Source organism: Chroicocephalus ridibundus, chromosome 3, assembly GCF_963924245.1.
Source record: "Chroicocephalus ridibundus chromosome 3, bChrRid1.1, whole genome shotgun sequence".
Classification (NCBI taxonomy): domain Eukaryota; kingdom Metazoa; phylum Chordata; class Aves; order Charadriiformes; family Laridae; genus Chroicocephalus; species Chroicocephalus ridibundus.
In genome coordinates, this window is record NC_086286.1 from 124,999,321 (window position 1) to 125,026,437 (window position 27,117).

Below are 27,117 nucleotides of genomic sequence, written 5' to 3' on the forward strand. Positions count from 1 at the left end.
CTACAAAGACGATTAGAGGAGTGGAACATCTCTCTTATGAAGAAAGGCTGAGGGACTTGGGTCTTTTTAGTCTGGAAAATAGACAGCTGAGGGGGGATCTTATCAACGCTGCCAAATCCTACACAGAGATTTGCTGTGACTTTTGTTGATCTGATATGCATTTATTGCAAGGCGCAGACATACAAAACATGAGAGATTAAGGAGCAAAAATACTTTCCAATGGATTTTGACAGAGTGGTGAGAATGCTTGAAACATGAGACATGAAACTTGAACAGTTTTGCTGTGGAACATAGGAAGAACCATGAAGAGTCCTGGGAACTGGATCAGGTATTTCACAGTTTTGTTTCTGCCTATAGCCATTGGCAACTGCTTTCAATGAAGACACAAATGGTCATGCAACAAGTAGCACAGGGAGTGTCCCAAAAACAGGGGACAAAGAATTCTTAAACCTTTGTGCTAAATGGCTTGAGTCAGACAATTCTTCCAAATCATGTTTGCAGGAAATGTAATCAAAAACTACACAAAGTACTCTTGGGAGTGGACTGAAAAAACTATGAATAGACTTCCTTAATATTAGCATTTCATTAGCTTTTGACTCCTTGGTTTTGCAGTCCTGGAGTTTCACAGCTTCAAGGGAGAAAAAACTTCTACATACACGTTCCTACTCTATCCCTGTAACTCAATCTTCCCACTTCTTCCTTTCCCATTTTTTATTTTTTTATTTCTTTTTATTTCTTTCTCTCTGGATGTCAGCAAGGGACACACCGAAAGCCCAGAACCTCTGTTCTCAAGGACCACACCAAGTACTGCAGCAACCCAAGGTTACTCTGAACACCCCATCTCAAAAGAAATTCTCTGCATCCTCAGGCTGAAGCGTCTTTCAAGCATGCAAAATTTTCACAGCATTCAGATGTAATAAGTCTCTACAGAGCAAGTGAAATATTTTTTTCTTTTTTCCCCTAAATCTCATACTGTTAGTACTTGATACATTTTTACAGGCATGAAGAAACTCCTGTCTATAATCTCTTTACAGGACAGGTATAGTCCTATGCCCTGCAGAGCTGAGAAGTGAAGGCACAGTATGTGAGGATATGAAACAGAAAGAAGAGAATAACGGGGAAGATGTTGTTAAAATGATATCTCTCAGACAGAAGGAGAATCTAGTTTGTGAAATCACAGCTCAAGAATGTGGCAAAAAGCTGCAGTTGACAAAGGCCATAAGTATATTCATCAAACACAGACCGAAACATTTTTACAAGGAAAAGAAGAAGTGCTCCTAGGCATACCATTTATATGTCAAGTTTCAGTCTAGAACAGATATTTTTGCTGAGTTGCACGTCTTTCTAAAAAAGGTTTTATAGAGAAAATGCTGACTGCTCTGTAACTGTAGCATCACGTATGTGAGCTTTGAAACACAAGAGTGAGAAATTCCCCCATTCAGAGATATTTCTGCAAACCTATAGTTTCCTCAGTTTAAAAGAATATCACTCTGGGGTGTGATGATTGGAGTGTGAAGTCCTCAGAGGGTGAAATGTTGCTCTATAGAAACAACAGAACGCTCCTTTGAGGAAAAAAAGTCCTTCCACACTTGAGGAGAAAAGCAAACAGATTCAAAGGAGACCTCTTTACACAGTTCTTACAGAATACACTCATTTATGTAGTAGAGGGAGATGATGACTAAGGGGTTAAAATCATAAACTTTAGGTCACTGAGCTCAAGGGATTTACCTTCAGAGAAAGACAAACTGCAGTTGTTTTTCTACCATTAAAACATTCATATAATAACAAGCAACCACTTCCAGCAAACCATAGTTCGAGCCTGAAAACAGGGCTATGTTTCATTATACATATACTTTCCTCAGACAAAAGCTCACAGGTATGCCACAGTCTTAATGTTCAGATGTACAATGCTGAGAAGTCGCTAATGACTCCAGCAATGACACAAAATGCCTTTGATCAACCACATTGCTATATAAAACACCATAGCATGCCATTGAATGGAAATCAGGCACAACAGAAGAGCTATTATATGAGATACAGTGCTCCAGCATTCATCTCTTCAAACAGAAAAAGTTCAAAGAAAATCAAAATCAGAAAATGAATAACAGAGTGAATTCCACCACTGGAAAAAAAAAAAAAAAGGAGAAAAAAAAAGAGAAAAGAGAGAAATTGCCAGAGGCTACATGATATCATATCAATACCCTTCAAAACAGCATTCCATCGCCCGGAATTATAACATGTTCTTCTTCCACCCAGAGCAGGCTGTGTCAGGATCGTGTCACACTGAAAGCCATAAACCAAAGCCCTGAAAATCTGCGGGCTTGAGAAGCTAATGCCACTGCTGGCCGCCAGAATGTCATGACTAAACTCACCAGACTTGTTTTACAAGGTGGTGTCATTGCTGAAGCCTGACGAATATGACAGGTCCTTGTGGGATGGTTGTGGCTCTGGAAGACGAACCTCCAGAGATAAAAGCACAAGTTGTTGTGGCCTGAGCTAAATCTTTCCAGCTGGGGTTGGAAAACACATATCTACTAGGGACTCATAGCATTTTAACGTGAGGGATCCACCGCTGTTGCAAGGGAAATTCACCCTTGCACAAAGAAGTCTATGAACTCCTGAAGTTTCACTAATGCTTTCAAAACAGGGCCAAAAAATGGAATAACTTAGTACACAATGCGAATTTCCAAGCCCTCCTAAAAGCATGTTCTGAATGTGAAGCAAACACCAAGCAGCGGCACAAAATCCTGGGGTTTTTTTTAATATGAACACTTTGCTAATAGAGTTTTCTAGCTTTTCTAGCTTTCCAGAGTTTTCTAGCTTTTCAGAGTTTCCTGAGTGCAGCCCTTGAGGCAGCCCTAGTGATGTAATTTTGCTTAATTTTTTAGCTCAGTTTAGGCAGTGCCCAAGCTCTTCGGTGAACTCTGGGAATCCACATTCATTCAGAGATTTCAACACAGCGTCAAGCTCAGACCAAAGTTCTCCTGCACTTCTTCACTCTAGAAATGAGCACTAAACATCTATTATTTGTTTTTATAAGACTCTAAAACTGTTGGTTGGGGGCTGAAAGGACTTACCCAGTAATGCACAGCATAAAGAAGCAGGCCCGTGGCTTGGCTTTCAATCTGAAAATCATTATGGATGGCTCCCAGAAGAGAATTATAAGTGACTAAAAGGCAGTGGAGAGTGAGACAGAGATGCAGAGATGCATCACAAAAACTTATTTTGGGGTGTACAGCAGCACAAAGTTTGGGTGGTTTGCAGAATGTTTGTTCTCATGAGAACAGTCTCACTTTTCTTTAGCTACCTGGAGTCATTCTGAGTTTAGCAGGATGTGCACAAGCCAGTGCAAATGGGAAGGGAAACATCCATAAAATGCCACGATAAAACATAAATTTTGAAACCGTCAATTTTATTTCAGATTTTGGACCCAAGCAAGGGGTTGACTTTCTTGCAACTGGAAACTCACGTATACACTTGTGGCAGCAAAGCAAGGTATGACAAATGGACTGAAAATTCGTCTTGCCTAACTACATTAGGTGGCTTAATTTGAGCAGAACACCCAGGGCCCTTATTACACCAATGATGCCTATGACTCCAATTTAAGACCCTGCACTCTGTTAACTCCCACTGCTAATAAGTGTTTCAACACCTCCAAGAGAGCAAGAATGAAGACGGAGGGTAAAAAGAAAGTAGAGGGAGTTCGATCAGAAAAGACAGGCATGCAATAGAGCAGTTCTCTCTCAAAATAGATTAGGTGATGGACAGTTTGTGTTCATGCTTGTGTTCATGTTCTTGCGCTAAAATTGAAGGATAGTTCCAGAAAAGCACTGGGCAGGAGAATAGTTTCTGCTCACCAACTAAATACACGTCTCGTCTCTAGTGATGGGAGCTAAGAGATCTTTATTGCTAAGAGATAGGAACAAGGCAGTCACAGAGTATGGCTCTCTACCCGTCCAAGCAGGTAGTACATTTTCACATAGCATTTGCCTCTTCCATTTTTCTTTCAACCATTAAGTATTTCGTTGTGGTTTTGCTGTTCAGTAAAGCTCCTCTGAAGAGCTCTGAGCAGCTGAACACGGTGATTCAGAACTGGGAACTCCCAGGGTCTCATCCTGCTCATGCAACAACTTGCATTCTGGTTTTGGGCAACCTTTATTGTCCTGGCCACTCAGTTCCTCAGAGAATATTCCTGTCCATGGTAAAACACAGATCATGGCTAATAGCCCAACCCTTATCCTGTTGCCTCCCAACCCGTAGGCACCAGTATGCTAGAGAGAAACCCTATACCACATTCTTCAGCACAGTGCAGACATTCCCTGGTTAAACTGACCAAACCATCACTGCTCTAAATTTGGGAGATGTTAGTTCTGACCCCAAAGGCTATGCGGTCATGCTGCACAGCGCCAGGCCTGAGCTAATGAGCTTTGCCTCTCCGGAGAGCTAATTAGTTCTGGTATACCAGCATGCTGATGCAGCGGTATTGTTTCCAGTCCCAGAACTAGATCAGTTGGGCTGGGTTGGGGGCAGCAACGTGCAACGCTTCAGGCATAGCTTAGTCATGAAGGGCCTTGTGCTATGTGACAAAGGCCATGGTCAATATCGCACATTGCAGCTAAAATAAATTATTTAATCAAGAGGATTACACTCACTTTTGCAGGGAGCACAGAGGAGTTGTATGCATAGGTGAGTTTGCAATGCACCAGAGGACCATCACAGCCCTCATCATCCAGTTTCCACTCTTTCATCTAAATAACAAAAGTCCAAATCCTTAGCCAAGTGTGTTATTTAAAAAAATACATATATTTCTTATTTTCTGCTTCTGTGTAGATTGTAAGATTCTGAGCATACTCCACATAATTAACACACTGTCAGTGCATGGGCCCTAGCTACCAGCGGCACCCTTGTGCCTCTTCATATCTGCATCTGACGTATCGTTTTGAAGACCGAAATGATTTGGTCTTTTGACAACCACAGTCTGATATTGGTGAAATGGTTATAATGTGATACACAAGAAATGGAAACAGATGATCTGGTGTTGTCTCTGGCCTGGTTCTCAAAGAGCTATGAAGGACAAAATACACAATGGCATAAAAAATCCAGCAATAGCAAAATGATATGAAAGAGAGCAAAGCACATGAGAAATGCCCCAGTGTTTAATGCCTGAATAAGGGGTCAGATCACAGAATCACAGAATGGTTGGAAAGGACCCTTAAGATCACCGAGCCCAACCAAACAACCTACAATCTCTGCCACTAGAGCATGCCCTGAAGTGCCACATCTAGACCTTTCTTAAATACCTCTAGGGATGGTCACTCAACCACCTCACTGGGCAGGCTGTGCCAGTGCCTGACCACTCTTTCAGTAAAGGAATTCTTCCTCATATCTAACCTAAACCTCCCCTGCCCGCAGCTTCAGACCATTTCCTCTGGTCCTGTCATTATTCCCCTGGGAGAAGAGGCCAACCCCCACCTCTCTCCACCCTCCTTTCAGGGAGTTGTAGCAGGCAATGAGGCCTCCCCTCAGCCTCCTCTTCTCCAAGCTAAACATGCCCAGCTCCCTCAGCCTCTCCTCATATGCCCTGGTCTCCAGACCCCTCACCAGCCTGGTAGCTCTCCTCTGGACATGCTCCAGCACTTCAATGTCCCCCTTGTACAGCGGGGCCCAGACCTGAACACAGCACTCGAGGTGAGGCCTCACCAGTGCCGAGTACAGAGGCACCATCACTTCCCTATTCCTGCTGGCCGTGCTATTCCTGATACAAGCCAGAATGCTGTTGGCCTTCTTGGCCACCTGGGCACATTGCTGGCTCATGTTAAGCTGGCCGTCCACCAGCACCCCCAGGTCCTTAATGGATATAATGGAGGTGAGAGTGCAGTAGGAACCAGGGAACACAGGCTAGAAAGGACACTTGTTTCTGAATGGTTAGCAGACACATGTTCAACATGAAATACCAGTGGCACGGCTCGAGTAATTTGTTGGAAGGGGAAAGCAAGTCCATTGTTCTGGGTGCTGCACGTGGACTTTGGAGACTGGAGCTCAATCTCTTTTTATGGTACTGCTTCCCACTGCCAAGATATTTACATGGATGTTAGTGGTACTTACACTGTCAAGGGAAATAGATGTAAACCTTCACATCATAGTTCAGACAACATGCATTAAGTGCAAGTAAGGGTCATATCTCAGGTGATCCTGAATGTTGTCTGGAGAAAAGAAGTTCAGGCCTCAATTTATGGCACCTGAGCTGAGCTATCTGAAGGGAGTTAGGTGTGTAAGCTCCCACTGTAGTAAAGTGGCCTTTAGTACAATCTGAAATGCCCTTGGATATTTGAGACCTCACACCGGACTGGCAAATATAACATAGGGGATACCTGTGACCATCTAGGTTTCACCTGGCTAGGCAGGATGCTCCTGGAGTGCTTCAAACAACAATAGATATCTTTATATAAGCAAGTGACTTAAGCCCTGGAGCTCTACATAATACCAACAGTGAAGAACAACTCAATTCACATCAGATACGCACATTTGGTCAGCTTGTAACTCTTCCAGCTCTGCTAACTGTAATGACGAGGAACAGGTTAAGATGTCTAAACATATGTGATTACTATTACCTTAGATGCACAGAGGACACAGGACCTACAGGAGATAAGCAAATGTCTGGAGGGACATTTCTGTACCTTCTTTGGCTTCTGAACTTACAAACTTTTAAACACATTTATGCATTATAGCTAGTGAGATGGCAGAACTGAAAAAAAACCCACATTGTGCCTGTTTGATAGGAAATAGGGACCTTATCAGAAAATGGAAATTATATACTCTTAATTTTAATCTAAGTTCAACCCAAAAAGTGAAGCAAAATATTATTTCACGCTACATGGGTTTTGTTAACGTTAGTCAGAAAACAGAAGATTAAAGTGAATATCCACTGAAAGTTGAACATAATTCTTAATGTAACCTGAAATTTTATATATATATATATACACATATATATGTATATATTTAACTTTTAATAACAGAGGATAGAGAAATCTTAACCATGACTGAGGCTCCATGGCCAAACGCCAACACAAAGCAACAGAAACTTCCTTCCACAAAAACTTCATAAAGCAAAACCAGGTGGAAGAGTAAGAGGCATGGAACACTGTTATCCCCACATCCAGAAGTTGAGCTGTGGTAACCAAAGAGACTTATCTGAAGAGGATTCAGCACCAGGTCCCAGATTATATCAAATACATACTGCAGAGTATTCATGAGGTCATACAATAATTATGTCTGGAAGGGACTTCAGGAGATCATCTAGTCCAACTTCCTGATCAGAGCTGGGTCAGCTATTAGGTAAAAAGGTTATCACAAGTTTTTTTCTCCAGATTTAATTGCAAGTTGACTAATGTTTTTACTGGAATTCAGAAGGTTGTTCATGCAATAATGTTGTAAACTGAGCTGGGATTTAAATATAACTCTAGTCTGAGGTTGCAATACAGACATAGGCTAAAACTTCTAGGGGGGGATCCATGGCAAATGAAGGGAATGGAATGGAATGGAATGGAATAGAATAGAATAGAATAGAATAGAATAGAATAGAATAGAATAGAATAGAATAGAATAGAATAGAATAGAATAGAATAGAATAGAATAGAATAGTTTGAGTGGGAAAGGACCTTTAAAGGTCAACTAGTCCAGCCACCTGCCATGGACAGGAACATCTTCAACTAGATCAGTTTGCTCAGAGCCCCATACCTCACCTGGAATGTTTCCAGGGATGGGGCAATGACCACCTCTCTGCGCACCTGGGCCAGGGTTTCACCACCCTCAGTGTAAAATATTTCTTCCTCATGTCTAGTCTAAATCTTTCCTCTTTTAGTTTAAAGCCATTACCCCTCGTCCGATCACAACAGGCCCTGCTAAAAAGTTTATCCCCATCTTTCCTGCAGGCCCCGTTTAAGTACTGAAAGATCACAATGAGAACAGGCTATTTCAGTTGGAAAGGACCCACAAATGGATTGAGAGATTATCACTGAAAATGGGAATCACAACAGAAAAATAAAATGGAAGGTGCTATAATGGTGGAAAAGTAAAACATGATCCCTGCACAAAACACAGAGATGGGTTACGAGATGAGCTCTCTGTGAGCTGTGATTTTGGGTCTTCCAAATTCTCTGCTCTGGAAATAAAGTCCCTGAATATAATTAAGCTTGAATATTAGTATGGGTTAATATGTGTGTGTGTGTTTGTGTGCATGTGTAAATGGAAAAAAATGATCATTTTGTTCCAAAAAAATCACACTTTTGTACTATAACTAAGATTTTAATGTGACAAGGAACAAATGTGGTGTCCTGCACACACTAGAATGGACACTAGTGCCAAGGAGCCTGTGTTGCAACACAAATACATATTGTAATGCAGACAGACTCCAGCACCCCTACAGAAATTAAACACCTTTCCTTCCTTTTCCTTACTAGGTAAGATGATGACGTCTTCCCCAGGGCCTGGGATGCTGTGGCTGGATCCACCCCAGCCTTTTTCCACACCATTCCATGTCTCTGGGTGCGACCATTTCAAGACAGCATCAGAAGGAACTACAAAACAGGACATACAAAGGCAGAATTATCATTTTCAGTAGCTGGAAGAATTACCATTTCTTTGATAGTCAAGCGTCTGTGGCATTAACACCCTCCTTTTGTCACTGATGAAGCAACACCAACTGCTCTTTGTTATCTTCCATGCTATAAGGAGGTTGCCCAATGGGAAAAAGAGATGTCTCCCAGGACCATGTTTTCAAAGTTAAAGGGCAGGGAGATAACTGAAAAAACAGATTCAAATTCTTTAGGATCCATCAAAAGCAAAGCAAATCTTGAGGTTTGTCATGCTTAGCTTATGTTACGCCTTGTGAATATGCTTCACAAGCAACTACTTCATTATTTTTATTTACACCACACAAAGCTTTGAGCACTTTGAATACAAAATTAAGAAGAACAAATGAAAATACAAGCCAGTCACCTGTGCTTGGTGGCAAAATCAGATGATCAAAATGGTAACTAACCCTACCAGGAAGTGCCAACTCTTCTCACGCAGTTTTTCTCCCGCAGTGCTCTGGGAAGCAGCCCAAATTCCAAAGGTATGGGAATTTCCATACTTTCCCAAAAGTATGAAAGATTTTAAAAAAGGAGTGATCAACTCTCACAAGCCTCCTGATAGCCCTCAGAAAAGCAGGAGACATCCCATTGCAAGGGGTAATTAAGACCTGCCTTGGAAAAGCAGCTTGATTGAGATATGCGGCCACTCCTGCTCACTCCCCAAAGATTTATTTTTCAGCTCAATCCAAAAGGAAACTTTTGAGCCTTAGGAAAATACCAGGAGGAATTAAATTCACAAAATGTAGGTGCTTAACTTGCGCTTGTATTTTAGACAGCTAATGAGCCAGTCTTCATAAATTAATTGCCTAAGTTTGCTCTGCCACCAAGAGAGGCAGGAAAGTGTCTGGGGGAAATCCAGTCCACTAAGCTTAGTAAGCCCTGAACTAATGCAGGCAGGGCCTCCCTCTGGAGGCTTCTACGAGCACCTACCTCTGTCCTACCACTCTAAAGGAAATTCTGGCATTTATTTTCTTTAGGAGGGCTTCATTAGGTATTGAAAACAAGGGCAAGCTCATGCCTAAGTTTGGGGGGCTAGACCCTGCCTCAGAAACACTGTGGAGTAGAAAAACCCTCCGTTACCAGCACAGGGAAATGCAGAGAAATGAAACCCAGGTGGAGTTCCTTAGGTCTGGGTCTGTCTTTACATTACTTGTTTATTCAGGGGGAATCACTCTGCAAAAAGGTCTCTAAACCCTATTGCCACATAAATTATTATTGTTGTTAACACGCAGCAAGGCAGCTATGTAACTAAGACCAAACTTTGGATGTCTGCCTTGTCTCTGATATATTTTTCTGTCTGATTCGACATGTAACTGCGCAGTAATATCACACTATTACACTAAGATCACTGTGGAGCACTAAAATACACTGTAGTCTTACATTCCCCGTGACCTTTCTGATCTGCTATGGTATTTCTTAACAAAAGTTTATAGTCTTCTGTGCTATGGAATCACACATTTATCATGAGCAATGGTAGATATGGCTCAATGAAACGCTTAAATGAATGCCAAGAACGCCTGTTGGGTTGATAGATGTAAAAAATATTGAAGTGAAAAATAGCAATCTGTTTCTGAAAAAGTAGTAAAAAAGAAATGGTGTGACGCACCTGGGATAGGTAAAGCCACTCTTTCCTTCTCTCTCAGAGTGACCTGAATTAAGTCAGATCCTGCAACTGAACAGAGAGAGTTACAGGGAGTTATAGCAAGACCTTTCAAATTAACTACAACAACAAAAAAATCATAGTCAATCAATTGCTATATGTGATTTTCTGACAACATTTTACATTTCTAACAAAAAAAAAAGGAGCAACTATACATACTTTCTAAACATTTTTGTCTTTTTCGTACTTTGAGAAAGGATTAAACAAACACATTTTAATTTACAGATGCGGAGGGTCTCAAGATAACTCATTAGAAACAGCTAAAAGAAAACATTCCACAATCAGAAATTCTAGGCTGGAACATGAATCTAATTTATCCCACTATAAATCCACAGCAGTTCCACTAACACAAGCGATATTACACCATTGAATGCATAATGTATTAACTGGCTCAAACAGCAAATTAAAGCTTTTGTTTTGCAGTTTGGTTTTGATTTTTTTCTCCCCCTTGAATCTGGTATCTCAAAGAGGTGCTTTAATTAGTCAGACTTTATAGACTGAAGACAGGGACCCTGTGTTCTCTGCTGTGAAAAGAGGTCAGAAGCAATTATCACAGTTGTAACCTTTGTGCCAGTATATTGTCAGCAGGAGAAGGGCCAGGATAATGCAAATCAAACTAAGAGGAGCAGGAGAAAATGCTTCAGACCCAGCTAAAAGACTACCTCCTCTTCATCTCCAGTGGCATATAAAGGCACTTCCTTTCAGTCACTAGACTGGAACAACCCTAGGTTAAAATAGAAACACTCTGACAAACATAAATCTCCTGTCCACTGCCCAACAACCCCTTATGTTGACCCTAAAATGTCATCGGAAGATTTTTTTGGTGGTAGGAGAATTGTATAAATGAAGCCATTGTCAGAACTTTCCTCAGTTCCAGAACATACCGAGAACTTTCCTACGTGTGTATCAAGCCACCGATGGGATTTCATGCCATATTGTAATTTACTTATTTTATCTTTAAACAAGTCTCTGTACTTTTAAATTGTGAGAACCGTCTTTCCTACCTCCCTCCTTTTCTCCCAGTGCAACAGAGCAAATTTAAAATAACTGAGGTTCATTAATTTTAAGTGTTCAATAAATTAGTATGAATAATCAAAAAACTTGATTCTTTCTGATAATTACTATTTGATGTCAGTTGAAAGCACTCGATTGAGTTACTAGCATATGCTCCTATGCCAAATGAGGCTTCCATAATTAAATAGAAACTGATTCCATGAGGTTTTTCTCATATCTGATTAATTAGTAATCAGGTGCCTCAGTCCTGTTCTTCAGTGACACCTTGTCTCCCAACGGTAGCTGTGATCTCATCCATATATCAGTCAAACCGATCTGCCCCAAATCATCACATAGAGCTCAAACTGAACAGCATTGTGCCTTTGGGAGGCCACAGGTGAGCCTTTGAGGAGAAAGAATGACCTGAAGCTGCCAATTTAAAGTCTTTGACACAGAGTTCATGTGGCTTTTAGACAATACTCTTCTATGGACACTTTCATGTTTATGGTGGCCTTCCTTCTCCTCTCATAACAGGGCAAATCAGAGTCAAAGGTGCTACATCAGTCTTAAGAAAAATGGGAGAACCAAGCCCTGACAGTACCCGTTTTTCAATAAATATATATTGTCAGATTTGTTGGGTTTTAGCTTAATTTTGCAGGCACTACTGTGCAATTGTTTAATTAAGGGTGCTTGTATTGTTCAGAGAAAAGCTGTTCTGATTAAATCCTGAGGGAACATAAAACTTGATCAATATGCTATATAGGCCTCATAAAGGGGTTTAGTCCCCTTACACAGTGAAGAAAGGAACCATTAACACTTAGTACAGTCATGTCCTGATTCAGGGCAAGGATAAAGTTTCTCAGATTTGAATTGACATCCAGCCACAGAGCATGACAATCTAACCCATTATAAGTCATTTATACCTTCCACACGAATGCAGGAATCGGGGGCTGAATTCTCCATAGCCTTGCAACTTGCACATTTATTTATGTCAATGGGGTGTAAAGTGCAACAGTCATGAATCAATAGTATTTTGTTGCCATTTCCCACAAATATGCCTAAAACCCTGATCAAGACAGGAGAGATATGGGCCTTGGGAATAATCAAGACTACAGTGACGTAGTCCTTCTGGTTGTTTGGTTTTGCTGCAGAGTAAGTTATCATTGTTTCTGTACAGGACAGGAAGAGATATAGGCAATACAGACGAAGGACGTCATTACTAAACATTGAATTAAGGTGACTCTTCCCTAAATGTAGTTATAAGGCTCCAGGGTTTAGTTGTATAAAACCTTTATAAGGCTCATCAATTTTCTGTCTTATTACAGCTCTTCCTGGATGTTTGGGCTGTGAATCATAAATACAGGCCTTCATGACAATACTCTTGGTAACTTTCTTCTGGTTCAGGGCTCCTTGAGTGAACATGAAGGAGGAGCAACTTAGTCTTTTATCAGCTTTGCAGTGACGGGGAATTTTGCCTGTGGATATTAGGAAGGGCTGAAACTAGGATAAATGGCTCCAATAGCCTGACTTACAAATAACAAGAAACTCCATGCTATTTAACATCAATTGGGCTAACATACATCACAGGAAAATCAAAACTTTTAGACAGCGCAATCAACAAGACGGTGAGACACACCTCTAGAAACTGGATAACCTGGGATAGAATATTTTCTCATCCTCTACCAGGATCTGTTACAGAAGGCACCCAGAAATATGATATCATGGAGATATGGCAGTGAGGAAATGTAAAATAACAAATAAAAAAAAAAATGGGGCTAATGGACACAGATTATTGCTTACAGCAGATTAACATTTGCAGAGAGAGAGGTGAAGGCATGAAAATCCTCCTGCAGAGATCACATAGTCAAAAGACCATCTCTGACAGGATTTTAAGGGCATTTCATCATCTTATTTCTGTAACTGCTACATTTTCTGGCCTCTCTACTGCCGTGCCAGAAGGACAGGAGCTCATCTGCCAGGAAAAAGGTTAATTTTTCTTTTTGTGGCCATCACAAAGGGCACCTTTCTGCTAAGAACCGACATTTCGTTGCATGGAGGCCACTGAGCAGTCCACGTCTGGTCAACTGACCTTCTGCAAAAACTGATAGAGGGTCAATTTTATCTAGATGGAAGAAAAGGCATGCCTGTACAACCAGTCCTCTGCAACAAATTAACTCCATTCTTTCGGTCTTTCACCTAGGATTCTCCTTTACCCCTAAGCAATAAGGCTGCAGAAAATATCTTTGTCTATTTATTTTCTATATTTTAAAATTAGAAACAAACATTCTCAAGAGCCTTTTTTTTTCTCCTATGCAAAGTAATTAGAGAAACCCACAGAGTGTAATGGAAGTGAGATCATTTCTTAGGAATTTAGAGAAGACAATAAGTGTAATCAAATTATTTTTTTGAAGAACTATGGAAACTCTAAACCTGCTTCTGACACAGCAGTAATATGAGGTTGAGCCGCAGGCCGTCCTAACAACTCACACATGAGTAGCTTGAGCAAAGTCAGCAGGATGACCCATCTCCACAAAAGTTGTGTCTACTGAAAAATGTATTTGGGGTAAGTAAAAGGTTTGATAATCCTTTCAGTGATGTTTTCAATAATGTTTGTGTCCAGCACTTCAATTTTAGAAAAAAGCCAAGAGAAGTCTGGAGATGAAGCAAGCCAACGCTTTGTTTCATTCCAAAAGAAAATGGTTTAAACGTTTCAAAAGTGAACAAAAAAGAAACAACATCTCTCTAGTTTTTAGCCCATTCCAGTATTGCCCAGAGACCTTAACCAAGGAGCAGTGCCACGCTGTGGCACCATATGCTCGTATTTGTAACAGACTTAAAAAGCTCATAATGTTATTATCGTAATTTACAGAGGATATTTCTCCTAAAAATATCCCAGATGTCGCAGTGTGACGTTTCTTTCCACTTCCCTTCTTAAGATAAGCTTTTTTTGATTCAGCGTGGTCACGTCATGTTAAGACCAGATTCCTGAAACATGGTTGAGCCCCAACCCACCAGTGTTTCAGGGACCCACACAGCAATTTCAAAAATCGGTGACCTCTGAGGAACCCTTCTCTCAAGATGTGGGGTTAGCCAGAGAAAATCAGGATGATGCTACTAAGACCGAATAATGTCAAAACAAAGCTGCTGATGTAGAAATGACTGGCACTGGATGCTTGAAGCTTCCTTATCTCCCCTTCACCCAACATCCAGCCAGGACATAGGGTTATCTGTCCTTCAATACCGATTCCTTTAAAATGGTCTGAAAAGATTATTTTCAAAGGGACTTATGGGTTAGTTAACTGGGTTTCATGTAGGTAGATAGCAGCAAGTACCTTTGTTAACAGGATCATTGCGTAGGCAGCCTACATAGCAGAAGCATTCTTTATTACAATTATTTCTCTCCATTCAGCATCCCCTGCATTGTCCCATGCCCAAGCCTAATTTACAAAACTGCTAGCATGCAAAGCATCAGGGCAACTTAACTCCTTTAATCCCCTCCATACGGTATATTTTCTTGCCTTTGTGTTAGACAGGCCTTTTTTCTCCCCCAAAGATAAACAAACACTTGCATGACGCCAGGCATTTTTGGATGGAAGGGGGCATGGAGAAAGCCTGAGCCTGATGCAAACTGCTGGCCAAGGTGGCTTCATTCAGCTGCCCTCTTCTTTTGAATAACAATATCTTCTCAGTCGTGGGGTTTTCCCTCCCCTTCTCCCTGCTTTCCCCGCTATGCAGGCGTGAGCAAAAGGCTGTGTGAATTCAGGAGCCTGCTTGTGAATGAGCTGGCATCTGATATGTATTTACCGACGTTAATTTTGGATGTAATGCACCCCTGCCACTTCCCCACCGTTTGCCCTAAAAGGCTTTCTGATGGGCACAAAAGCAGAGGGTCAAAAGTAAGTTGACCCCTGCCAGAATGTACAATTATTGGAAAGAGGCGGTACACCAGCAGCTGTCGAAACCCCACCGGCGCGGCAAAGTGCTTCCAAAAGTCGGAGGATGACTAATACGCTCGAGCTCTCCCCTCCGCCCTGCAAGAGCCGGCGACTTTCTGCAGGAAGAATTATGGCCCTCCCGAGCAGCTGCAATAATTGTCTTCCCATTGTCCCCCAGCCCTCCCTCCGCCACCCCCTACAAGTGCCCATTGTCAGCACGGAGTCAAGTGATTATATGCTTGGGCTGATGCTGTTTGCGCCCAGCTGCCCGACTGCTGACACACGAGCACCGAGAGAGGGGGACCCGCGTCTGCGAGACGGGACTCCGACATACCAGACCTTTTACATAAGTCAAACAGGAACAAATGACTCTTTATCAGCCCCTTCTCCCTTTGAAGTGGCGGCTGCTTATAGGCCCTTACAGCTTTTCCTCCTTAGCCCGAGCAAACATCCTCCTTTTGATATGTTACATGCTCATTATCTCTGCCCCATTTAATGATTTTTGATTGAAGGGTGGCAGCGCAGTTGCCAAGAGGGTAGTTAAAGAGGCTCCACGCAGTCAGGACGACAAGAAAGGCTTTCCTTGTGCAGCAGCCTAAATTTGGAGTTTCTTAACAGTGTGTTCTTGTTCTTAGCAGCAGATAAGGGCTGAGCGTGAAATTCTTAATTAAGCAGTAAATAGAGAGTGGGGTGTCAGCAGATGCAGCCTGTAGCCATGGAGACCAAGTCAGATGAAGGAGGAAGCTGAGACTCAACGCCGGCCCCGGGCTCAGGCATGACTGACAGCTGAAGAATCCGACAAAGCTTGTAAATGGGATTAATTAGTTGCCTAATTATTTCATATAGTTAAATGTAAATAAACAATAAATAAATAAAAAAAAAAACAGCTTGCAGACTTAGGCAGGAACGCTTTCTGAAGGCCAGACCTTCAAGAGTTGTCCTCTCCGGATTGGTACATGGACTGGTGGGTTTTTAGGGCCAGAAGGGACTATTGTGGCAGCCTTCTCTGACCTCCTACAGAGCGTGAATCTCGCCTCATGAGGTTTCTAATAGCTTCTCGTAGAGCTGGAGCATATTTCTCTGAAAAGACGGCCAAGCATCATCTAAGGACTCTGAGTGATGGAAAGTCCACCCCATGCCATGAGTCTGCTCTGATGGCTAATTATCCTCACCCTTTCAGCCTGCACAGCGGAGATTAGGGGAGAAATTAAATGGCACACCAGGGCTAGGAATCTGCTTGCTTTGTTTCAGACTTTTACCCTACCAACAGCATTAGATATTAGGTACCTGACACTGAATTATTGATCTCGCTGCTATAAATGTCCTTGCTGAAAATGTTCACAGCATGAATTATACATGTTAGGTGTTTTCATAAATTTCCCCTCATATACTCTGGATGATTATTTCTCTCTGTATTAAAATGAGAAACAACAATGAGCTCTTCATATAATAAAAATGAGGATGAAAGGAAGACAAGAGAAGGACAAGAAAGTATCTATGATGCAAGAGTGAGATAGGCCAGCCAGATCACTTGGTCCCAGCCTTCCCAAGACTGTCGTCTCCTCTATTTTCAATAACAGTAAAAGGCCAAGATATAGGTGTCATCTTCTGAGATTTCCCATGCTGTCCTATTTATGAAAGTGCAATTCAGGATGTGCGAATTGAAAATCAGTTGACTTTTATATTTGAAAGAACAAATTTACACTGTTAGTAAACTGAAATAATAAAAACATATTTCTTCTTTCAGTAGATACCTGGCATAATCTTGGGCAAGGCTTAGGCTCAACCAGCCAATCTATAACTATACTATATCTAAAAAGAGCCAGGAAATGGAACTAAGAGCTGGACCCCAAAAATCTACATGGCTAGATCACTGGCTGAGTTCCTGGCACAGCTTTTGCTCAGACCAATGTTCTCTCCCAGGTGGCGACCATTACGGTTTGTGAGTTAGTACAGGACAGGGATCTTTCCTAATTTGAAGCCTGGGTGCATCCAGCCTGTTTTGAGAGGTAAAATGTTAAGTTGTGTGGACACAAGCTGTGCAATGCCAGTTGGCCGCAGGACCAGAGGTGGATGCAGCAAGCGTGGTCCTCAGACTGAGTTTAAGGTATGGGTTTCCCCATATCTCCTCAAATGTACATTGGATGGTTTTCATTGCTGTCAGACTAAGCTCAGTGGATTACCTGCCCTCATTCCAGATGTGTTTTCCTCTCTACTGTTCCACTGTTTTTTCTAGTTGTTCATTCCATTATGTCATCTCATCAATACAAATCAAAAGAAATTCATTAAAACTGATGGACAAAATTTTCTGTTACTGTGAAAATCGGCATCTTTATACTTTAGCTTCCCTACTATTAATAATGGCAACAATCATTACTTTCCTTTTTACATATAGAACTTAGACCCGTATAAAATCATTTGCTTGAGAATGGGAATTGCGGAAAATGTCCCAAATTTAAAAGAATAAATGAAGCTTGAATAATTATCAGTAAATGTCTGAATTTCTTTTAAAAATGACTGCCACACTTCATGACCTAGTGTACAAAGCCAATGTACTCAAATGTCTATGACATCCAAGTACTCAATGTCTATGACATCCAAGGAGACCTTCTAGTGGCCTACCAGTATCTTAAGGGGGCCTCCAAGAAAGCTGGTGAGGGACTTTCTAGGATGTCAGGTAATGGTAGGGCTAGAGGGAATGGATTAAAACTAGAGATGGGGTGATTCAGACTGGACGTTAGAAAGGAGTTCTTCACCATGAGGGTGGGGAGACACTGGAACAGGTTGTCCAGAGAGGTGGTGGAAGCCCCATCCCTGGAAGTTTTTAAGGCCAGGCTGGACAGGGCTCTGAGCAACCTGATCTAGTGGGAGGTGTCCCTGCCCGTGGCAGGGGGGTTGGAACTAGATGATCTTTAAGGTCCCTTCCAACCCGAACCATTATATGATTGTATGATTCTATCCCTGGAAGTTTACAGTCATAGGAAAAATTCTTGCCCAGTAGTCTTACTGTCTTCAGTGGGTTCAGCCCTGATAGATTGCACATGATTTATTAATGATACATATGATATGGGACCAGCTGACAACAGAGATCATTAGTGGAGTTTAATGCCTTTTTCTCTCCAAAACACCAATTCAAATTCAACTGATGTCACATCACCCACTATTTATGACACATTTTTTCTGTTGATAGGTCAGGTATCAGATAGATCTGATAGAGAGGGATCCAATGTGCGTGCATTTACCTATTTGATCTTTTTGAAGGACCTTTCACTTACTGAAAGGCTGTTGGAATATAGCCTTGTGTCTAAGGCCTTATGTAGTTTGGGTGTTTAAATTAAAAAGACATCAGGTCTGCCACCATTCTTGAACAAAAAGGTACTTTGCGTCCCTCGTATTGCACTTACCCAAGTAGGTTAGCTTCCTCAGTCTGCTGTCAAGATACCAGTCACAGCTCCTATGATGTCCATATGAAGGCAGCGATTGAAGTGACTGTCCAGTCCTTGTCCCGCAGGACACCACAACCTCAGGATGGGCAGGAATATCCTTGTGTTCCACCAGCAAGTAATTCCCAGTTGTGAAGCTGGTAAATGTCACTGAATACTAGAGAAGAGGGAACCAAAATAAATGTGCTTGTGTCTGTGATTAGAGCTCCACGGAGTGCAGTATAAAGGGATAAAGAGGGTGGTGCTCCTCACGGGCAACATATTCTTTTGCAAAATGTGTATTGGAAACATGGAAGAGAGATGTAAAATTGAGCAGAAGGCAATGGTGAATGCAGACAAAATCAACTCCCCTCATCACCTTTAAAAAGTGCAGAGAGACAATGTCTTCCGAAAACCATGCTTCAGTATGTCTTAAGGTAGTACAAATTTTGTTGATTCCTAAGCACCACACTGAACTTTCTTCTAGGATGCCCAAAATCATCTTCCTGCTCCAAGTTACTATTGAGAGCTTCAGGGACTAGGTCGTCATATCTAAGCCTTGCCTATAAATACACAGATATTTTCTCAGTGCACTTAACACTATTTTTCCTCTCTGTGCTCTCCCAGAAAGATGAAAGCATGATTATCTCTTCCAAATATAATTTTGAAATTATAAAAAATTCCCGTGTTACCTGGAGCTGTTGGCTGACCAAAGGGTTGTCAAATGTCAACGTATGAGTCTCTTTATCCAAGAGGAGAACCATCCAGCCATACAGGTTTGATAAGGTATCAGGGACGTAATTGACTGTGGATGTCTTATTCCTACTGTCAGTCACAGTTAAATTATAGGGAATGTCTGGAGCATCTTTTCTGGAGGAAAAAAAAATGATCTTTTTTTTTCACTGAACTCTGTCATTTTGCAACCTTCACAGTTCTGGTTTTATTTGAATTACAATAGTATATGCTGTCTCTCTCTCAGAATGTGACTTCTTTTGTGTAGTTCTTCACAAATATGGTAAGAAACAATATCTGTCTGAAGTGCCGTAAAAAAAGAAAGAAAGGAAGAAAGGCAAATAAAAGCACAGAGGAACAAAGCTTGTGCCAAAGCAGAGCAATGGTAAGAGTGAGGGTACCAACTTCTTCACTCTCAGGCTATTTCCCCATCCACCAGACTCGTGAGCTTCAGAGTCAACTTTTAGGATCTTACTCTTCACTAAATGGTTTGGTAGAGTTTTCTGAGTTTTTCTCACTCACATTTGAGCAGTGAAATATTTCATCAAGGCTGAAGGTGCGAAAATCCTGTGTAACTCAAAAAGCTGCTCAGTACCCAGGTCAGCATGCAGTATGAACCCCGGGGTGCTGCAGACTGATGAAAGCCTTCGCAAAATGGGTGAACTTTTAGTGCAACAGTTCCTCTGAGCATCCAAATAAGAACTTAAACCCCTTTTTCTCTAGAACTTTGCACTCCCAATTTCTGTCCGATCTAGCCAGACTAAAAAAACCCACTGAACAGATAGGTAGTAATGATATCATGAGTGGGCATGAACTCTTTAGATTTAAGGCCTCTGGAGACTTTCCTCTACTAAAACTAGGAAATAAAACAGTGAAGCTGGGATGAAGGGGGTATAACCATCCACCTTGACTTCCTCTCCAGGGGCAGGCTTTGTTTTTTCCTGCACATAGACTTGTTTCAAATTACACTAAACTGATCTTGATTATTTGGGCATCTGTCCAGAATAACCTCTTACTGCTATGATTGTCAGTTTACCCAGTGTGGAAGGCTGTGTAAGGTAAAGTCCAGAGACACAGAATACTCTGATTTCAGGAACTGCTTTGTTGAAGGCAACAAACGACATGAAGGAAAAGATAAAGCTGAAATGCAGATAACCCTTCTGATGTTCAACCATTGAACGTCCATTGTCTCTTCATGTCCGATTGATCAGGGACACCTGACCATAAGCCGCCTCTTCAAAACAAAGACCTTACCTCCAGTCCTCAGCATCTTGCATTCCTACAACGGCTCTTGAAACTGATGGAAATCATACTTGAAACTATGCTCTGGTCAGCTACACTGTGTTACTGCTTTACTTCTGAAACAGGACTGGGGAGGTCTCCTCTCCTAGAGGCAACAAGGAATATCAAGCTCCTCCAGAGGATGTCAGGTGTGAGGTGGGCTAAAATATTCCCTGGAGGTGATGTTTCTCCATGACCAGAATGAATTTGGGTGACAAGACTTCCACATTAGAAATTGCATTTTGGTATCAAAACTCAGTAAGAATAAACCATAGCCTAAGAATCTCCTCCCTGTCCCCTTACTGCACACCCATGCATGGACTGCCTAAGCTTGCCTGAGAATGTGATGCATCTCGTTGTGGCACTCCTTTCCATAGCAACTGGTAGATATAATTCCCCACCCTGAGGATGATCCCTATTGTCTTGCAAAGGGATTGATGTAGGGCTGGCTATGTCACTAAAGATACAGGAGGAGCTCCGATGGACATATCCAAAACCTCCATCACCACATCAAGCATCTCCCATCCTTGGCCAGGCCAACACTGGGCATGCTTGTAAGAAAACTGGGGTTGCAGCTACACAACTGCAAATGAACAAGTTTTTTCCTGCTTCTTGCATTCTTCACATTATGCATAGGGAATTGCTAGGGATACACATCCCAGGACTGCAACTCTCATTCCCAGCTGAAGAGAAGCCTTGCTGGCTTGCCAAGGTACCCTGGGGCCATGATTCTGCCACAAAGATGAATGCAGCAGATTTATACGTGAATCAAGTGCTGCTGCAGGATCAAGGCAAGTTGGCAGTTTCACCTTTAGCCCACTTAGTCAGTTTTGGCATTTGAGCTGACGCTAAGCTTAAAAAAAAACACAAACCCACTTTTAAGCATATCTCAAATGGTATTACCCTACAACTAAACAACTCAACGTATTACCCAGCCCTCCAGACTGGATATGGTTTACTTATCCAAGACAGACAGCGCTAAAACTCATGTCATCCTGCAATTTGCCTGTTTGTATTTGCAATTTTTGTTTGTTTTTTCCCCTTGTCGCTTTGGAGACAATACATAATTACAATAGCACTCATCTTGGAGGAGGGTTGCCTGCAGATATTTCTTTTTCTGTTTTAAAATCAGTTGGGGTTTTTTTGTTGTTGTTCTGATGGCTGTCACTTTGGCAAAGGATTTTCTGGTTACTCAGAAACATTCAGCTGAGAAACAGCAGTGGGAAACAGGAGAAGTGTGAATCAGCAAAGAATCACTCAACCAGAAGATATTGGCAGACCAATGAAACTGACTGGAAGGAGTTTATAAGGCTTAAACAGCTTTCGTACTACTAATAAACCTCCTCTTATAGGCATTAACTGGACCAGGATATTAGGCTGCTAATTAAGCAAGTAAACGACAACAAGCACATTATTTCCACAGTTATCAGCACCTGCGCAGGTATTCAGGACAACATTTCTAGCAGCAGAAGCACACCACACATAATATGGTGCGACATTAAACTCTCTTGCACATCAAAAATTGCCTTATTGAGTTACAAAGATGCATAATGCCATAGCAAGCGACGTAAATGCATGTGGTTTTGCTCTTTACTCATTTTACTGTTTGTCACTGGGGAAGTCTGATGAGACAGCTTGAATTACTTTTCCCAGAGACTTCTCCCCGGTACTTCCAAGAAGCTTTAAAGACAGAAAAGAAAACCTGGAAAGGGCAATCCTGCTGGGATATTGGGAGGGATATATGCCATCTGATAGATCTGTCAGAAAGTTAGGTGACAATTCCATACTAACCATGTACATTCATTAGCTAGTGAATGTGAATGTGAATTCACTAGCTAGTGAATGAAGTGTGAATACAACTCTGTTGCACACCAATCTTCATGAGATTTTACAAAGGCACCTCAAATAAATATCCTAAACTAGACAACTAACTTTCAGATTGCTACAGTTAAGTGAAATACATCTTTTCCAGTATGCCTACTTCTAACAGACGAATCCCCTCTCCCTACACTTTAAAGCTGGATAGATTTTTGCCTGCTTCAGACAGTACCAACTTCCTTTTTCAGTTAATTGTTCTCAGTCTTTGGAACAGAGAGATAGGGGGCCTTCACTGGAGAATTTTTTTGTTTGAAAATCCCATTTTTTTAATGCCAGAAAACCTTTCTGAGGACCTTCACCTGGAAGTTTATTCATGACCCAGGAAGGAAAGGAAGCAGGAGACATCTTATGGCCTGAAATCCCTGGGATTTCATTGAGGTGGATGCTGTGTCCTTGCCTTTTACACACCTTGCTTGAGGTGTTGCCACCCACAAACACATATCCTACTCCTGAGGGAGTGCCAGCACACCAAAATGAAAATTTGGGAAACCTGAAAAACTTTGCAGCTCAATGAAGAAATTAACTGGTACAAGGCAACAATCAATGAGCCTGAGATGACATTCCCCTTGAAAGGATGTCAGTGTGCTTGTGTTTTTTCACCTATACGCCAAACAGACACCAAAATGGAAGTACCCTACTAATGGAATTACCAGCCACAATTAGCACCATTTCCATTTGCCCTAAATAGCCAGTGATTTCACTGTGCCCTAAATAGCCACCAATCTACCTCTCCTTAATGTTAATGAAGCAGAGGAGTGCTCGCACACACGGGTATTTCTAATTCAGAGGATCCGAGGGAGCCTGCATGCCTCATTAACATGGAGAGCTTCATTATCAGAGGAAAGAGCCTTCCCTTCAACTTCCCCTGGCTTTATTTGAAAGAAACTAGGAGGCAATGGTCTTAATGCAAAATTAACCCTCACTTTAAACTGCTGGAAGCCTTTACAAACTGTAAGAGGAAAAAAAAAAAAGAAAAGAAAAGGATGACTCACTGAAAAGGCTGTATTTTTATATTGAAGCAGGTTTTAATTAAGGAGCAATTTGCTTTAGAAATATGGCAGGATTACTGAATAGGACTTTACAGTCTGAGCCACAATTTACCAATTGTGATTGTATGAACTATTATGTAATTTAGCTCAAGAGCATTGTGCAGAACTGCTCAACAAATATGGGCCACAAAGGATTTGTTAAACCAATCAACAACATCAAGTAGAACAAATATTAACTCTCCTGTTTATGTTTACCATTAACTTACTTATCCTAAGGGTCCATATCTGTGTGTATGAAGGCAGACGCTGTGTTTAGCTCTAAATGCTTTCTGTTTGATACATTTGTGTAATAATCCATTCTGATTATCCCTCTCCAAAACAGGAAACAATATAGCATTGAACTTCAAATGGGACACCAAATGTTTATATCAACAGTCCAATTTCTTGTTGGCCAAATGGAGGCTAATTCCAAATTATGACCATACCAAACACTTTCCAGGTTTGATGCTGGGCCCAAACACAGTTCATTTTATTTTAAATGCCAATAATTAAGAATTTTCAGCTGTTTTCAGTAAACGTGTGTGTGTTTATTGAGAGACCAAGGTCATGATTCAAATCTGCCTTATATCGTTAACACATACCATCAGTGAGTTTTTGCATCTACAGGTCTTTGAAAACAACATCTTTGTCCCTCACCCTGAGTAGCCACTATGGGATAGGTTTTCTGAATCTGAAGTAAAAGAATAATTGAGATGGTCTCCCAGTAGCAGAGATGGTTGTGATTGATTGACAAGCTAAGATGGCTTCATTTAAGGTAGTTTTTGAGTTTGCTACCCCTGACCTCCTAACCCATTTCTGTTGTTAAATCAGTTCCCCAATAGTTTGCAGTCTGGTATTTTAAGGAAAAGTAAAATCAGATACAAATTCTGAGTTGGAAAGTGGCTGGTATGCAAACATCTCTGCAGTGTAAGCATAGCAAAGACTTGTGGAGGACCACTTTGTCCCTCCGTTTATCCCATGTCAGGAAGAGCTCTGAAGCTTCCAAAATGTATCTTAAAATCTGGACACTGGTACTTTGGGCATGTTTTTCCTGCACCCCCATTGCCTACGTGCAGTCCTCTACCAATTAGTACGTTAGGACTAATAATCCATTTGTTATGACAATGAGTCCCAGCTGGCATACCTGGATCTTTCCAAACCTCAAGAAGCATCTAACAGACTTGCCAGCCTTTTCCTTGTAAGCAAAGAAACCATAGGGCTAGCAATTGCTGCCTCAATGCTAAATATGTCTCCTTCAACCCAGAAATATTCCAGACAATGGTCAGGCTGGGGGATAGACCTGGGCAAACATTTTCTCTTGCATACTCATAAGCTTGTGCAGGATCTGGCTTTGCTGCCAATACCCCAGGCTACAGGGAAAATGGAAAGGGGTCCTACACTGGGAATAAAAATTCTCGTCTGCTTTGGTGGGATGGACAAGATGCCAGAAATATAGTGCAGTAAGAGCTGAACCTCTGACGTTTTGCTGATGTGTTGGTTAACTGAGCAGTCAACAGCCAACAATTTAATATTTGCCTTCCAAGTTATGCCACGGGAGCCCTGAGAGGGCTAAGTTGTGAGGCCAAGTGAGCGTATGAGCTGCCCCAAGTGTGGATACAGTCATGTACCCAGGGAGCTCGCACGACCAGAGAGCAACTGAGCATGCACACATTGAGAGAAGAAGAGTGATTGTAAGGGTGTTTCCCAGCAGGTGGGTGTTCATCTGAAGGCACCACACTAAGTAAATATCAAAGGAAAAGCAAAACTGGAGTAACCATTTGAACTCTCTTCAAGACTCAAAGACATGGAGGTAGGGGGTATGCTATTCCTTTCACACTAACCCATCAGCAGCGGCTGGGTTTGCAGCAACTGAATACATGCACTACAGGAGAGGATATTAGACCAGATTTAAGAATTAAGGCTATAAAGAAGAATGTTAATCTTTTCCTCTGGAGCAGACTAAGAAGAGGGAAGCAATAAAAAGCTTGAACTACAAGACTGGTACTGAGTAAGTCCCAGGTTTCTGCAGTGAGGAGGGGAAAGCAAATGAAAGGGAACAAGAGGCAAACTTCCTTCTGGTGTGCGTAGCCGCAAAGTGTTTGGAGTCCCCTTTGCCGCAAGGTGCTGCCTGGCTGCCGATTATTCTAATGCTCTCCTCTTGTAAAAATTATGCATAATGTGAAGAAACTTTTAAAGTCACTTAATCATGTTATGACAATTTTTTAATGAAAATTTGTTTTAATATTAATAGAGACTCATATTTTCATGATAATATGGGGAGCGGTGGCATTTGGAGCAGCCGTATCTAGCCTGCAGCCATGCTGTGCTGTGCCATGGCATAAGCTGTTCTTCAGACTACTCAATAACTTTCTCACATATAAATTTATAAAGACTTTTATAAGCTTCAATTACATTTTTAAAAGACATAAAAACCCTCTTTAAAGGGTGCTTAAGTGACACATTAGTTTAACTTTCAACTGGACTTCATGAAGAGGGCTTTTGTTACAGCAATGCAAGTTTGGAAATGGATCCCCGTTGCCCTGGAAGTTGTTGGGTGAAGCAGTTCAGGTCAAAGAGCCAAGAAATGCTCAAGATACTTGTTTTCATTTTTAAAAAAAGGCTTTTAGGGTTTTTGTCTCACAAAAAAACTTTTTTTTTTCCCCAAACATATGTTTGAGGGGAAAAAAAGTGCCAATATACTACATACATTTTGGGAAATTAAACAGCACAAAGATAAAGAGTCAGTCACTTGAATTCAGTTGCCCACATTGTAACTTAAATAATTCGAATGGTCCCAGACGTGCTTTTAGCTTGCATGGACCATCTCTGTCCCAGACAGCTCCCAGGCAGGGGATCTTTCCTAAAAGGTAGCACTGGTGGAACTTCCCTCATGTTTTGGAGGTTAAGTAGATTAATAACATGGCCATGGCCAAGCCTTGCCAGCTGCCCTCAGGGTCAGGTAATGAGATCGAGGTTGCTGGGATAGAGGTTGCCATACTCTCAAAATCCTTTACTTGCCTCAGTTTTTAAGATTTTGGGATCTGGAGTCCATCCCTGAAACTCAAGAGAAGCAAAAACCCCACAGTCTCAAGCCCCTCGAGCTTTTTATTGAGGAGCCCATAGAAGGTGCCACTCTAGACCAAGAGAGAGCTACTGAGCGCAGGGGATAAGACTGTTTTACTGCTATTGCTTGAAACCTTCTCCTTGTACAGCGTGACTTCATGCCAAAATGAGGATGCTCTTGTGCTATTACTCCGTCCTGATGATTAGCAAAAGTGAGTTCAGTGCTTAAGGCTTGGGCTCAGCAGCTTGTAATCTGTTTTTTACCCCTGGTTTGGATAGCATCCCTGTTTTACTGACTCCAGGGCTTACCACGAGGAGTAAGTACAACTAACAAGTTGCAGATCTGACAGGTCGCATATTCCAGGGCCTGGTAGAACACAACAGAAAGATTTCTTCCAGAGTGATTTTTAATTCTTTGCTCATGAGAAACTAAAGAAAGCCAAGTAACAATATTTTCATCTTTTTACTGAAATTAGATGAATCCAAGAGACT

At 41.6% G+C, this 27,117-nt stretch overlaps 1 protein-coding gene across 12 annotated transcripts in view; it reads right to left on the minus strand.

Annotated features, from left to right (window-relative positions):
• Positions 1-27,117, minus strand: part of PKHD1 (PKHD1 ciliary IPT domain containing fibrocystin/polyductin) — a 279,614-nt gene that overhangs the window by 105,824 nt on the left and 146,673 nt on the right. For all 12 annotated transcript variants that reach the window (XR_010070475.1, XR_010070473.1, XM_063330663.1 and 9 more), the window contains 4 exons: positions 19,336-19,513; positions 18,626-18,821; positions 10,240-10,305; positions 8,457-8,576 (listed from right to left, as the gene is read on the minus strand). Coding sequence is in view for 10 of the 12 variants with exons in the window: in XM_063330663.1 (XP_063186733.1) it covers positions 8,457-8,576; positions 10,240-10,305; positions 18,626-18,821; positions 19,336-19,513 (560 nt within the window). In the remaining 2 variants the exon portion in view is untranslated. The remainder of the gene's footprint in view (positions 1-8,456; positions 8,577-10,239; positions 10,306-18,625; positions 18,822-19,335; positions 19,514-27,117) is intronic.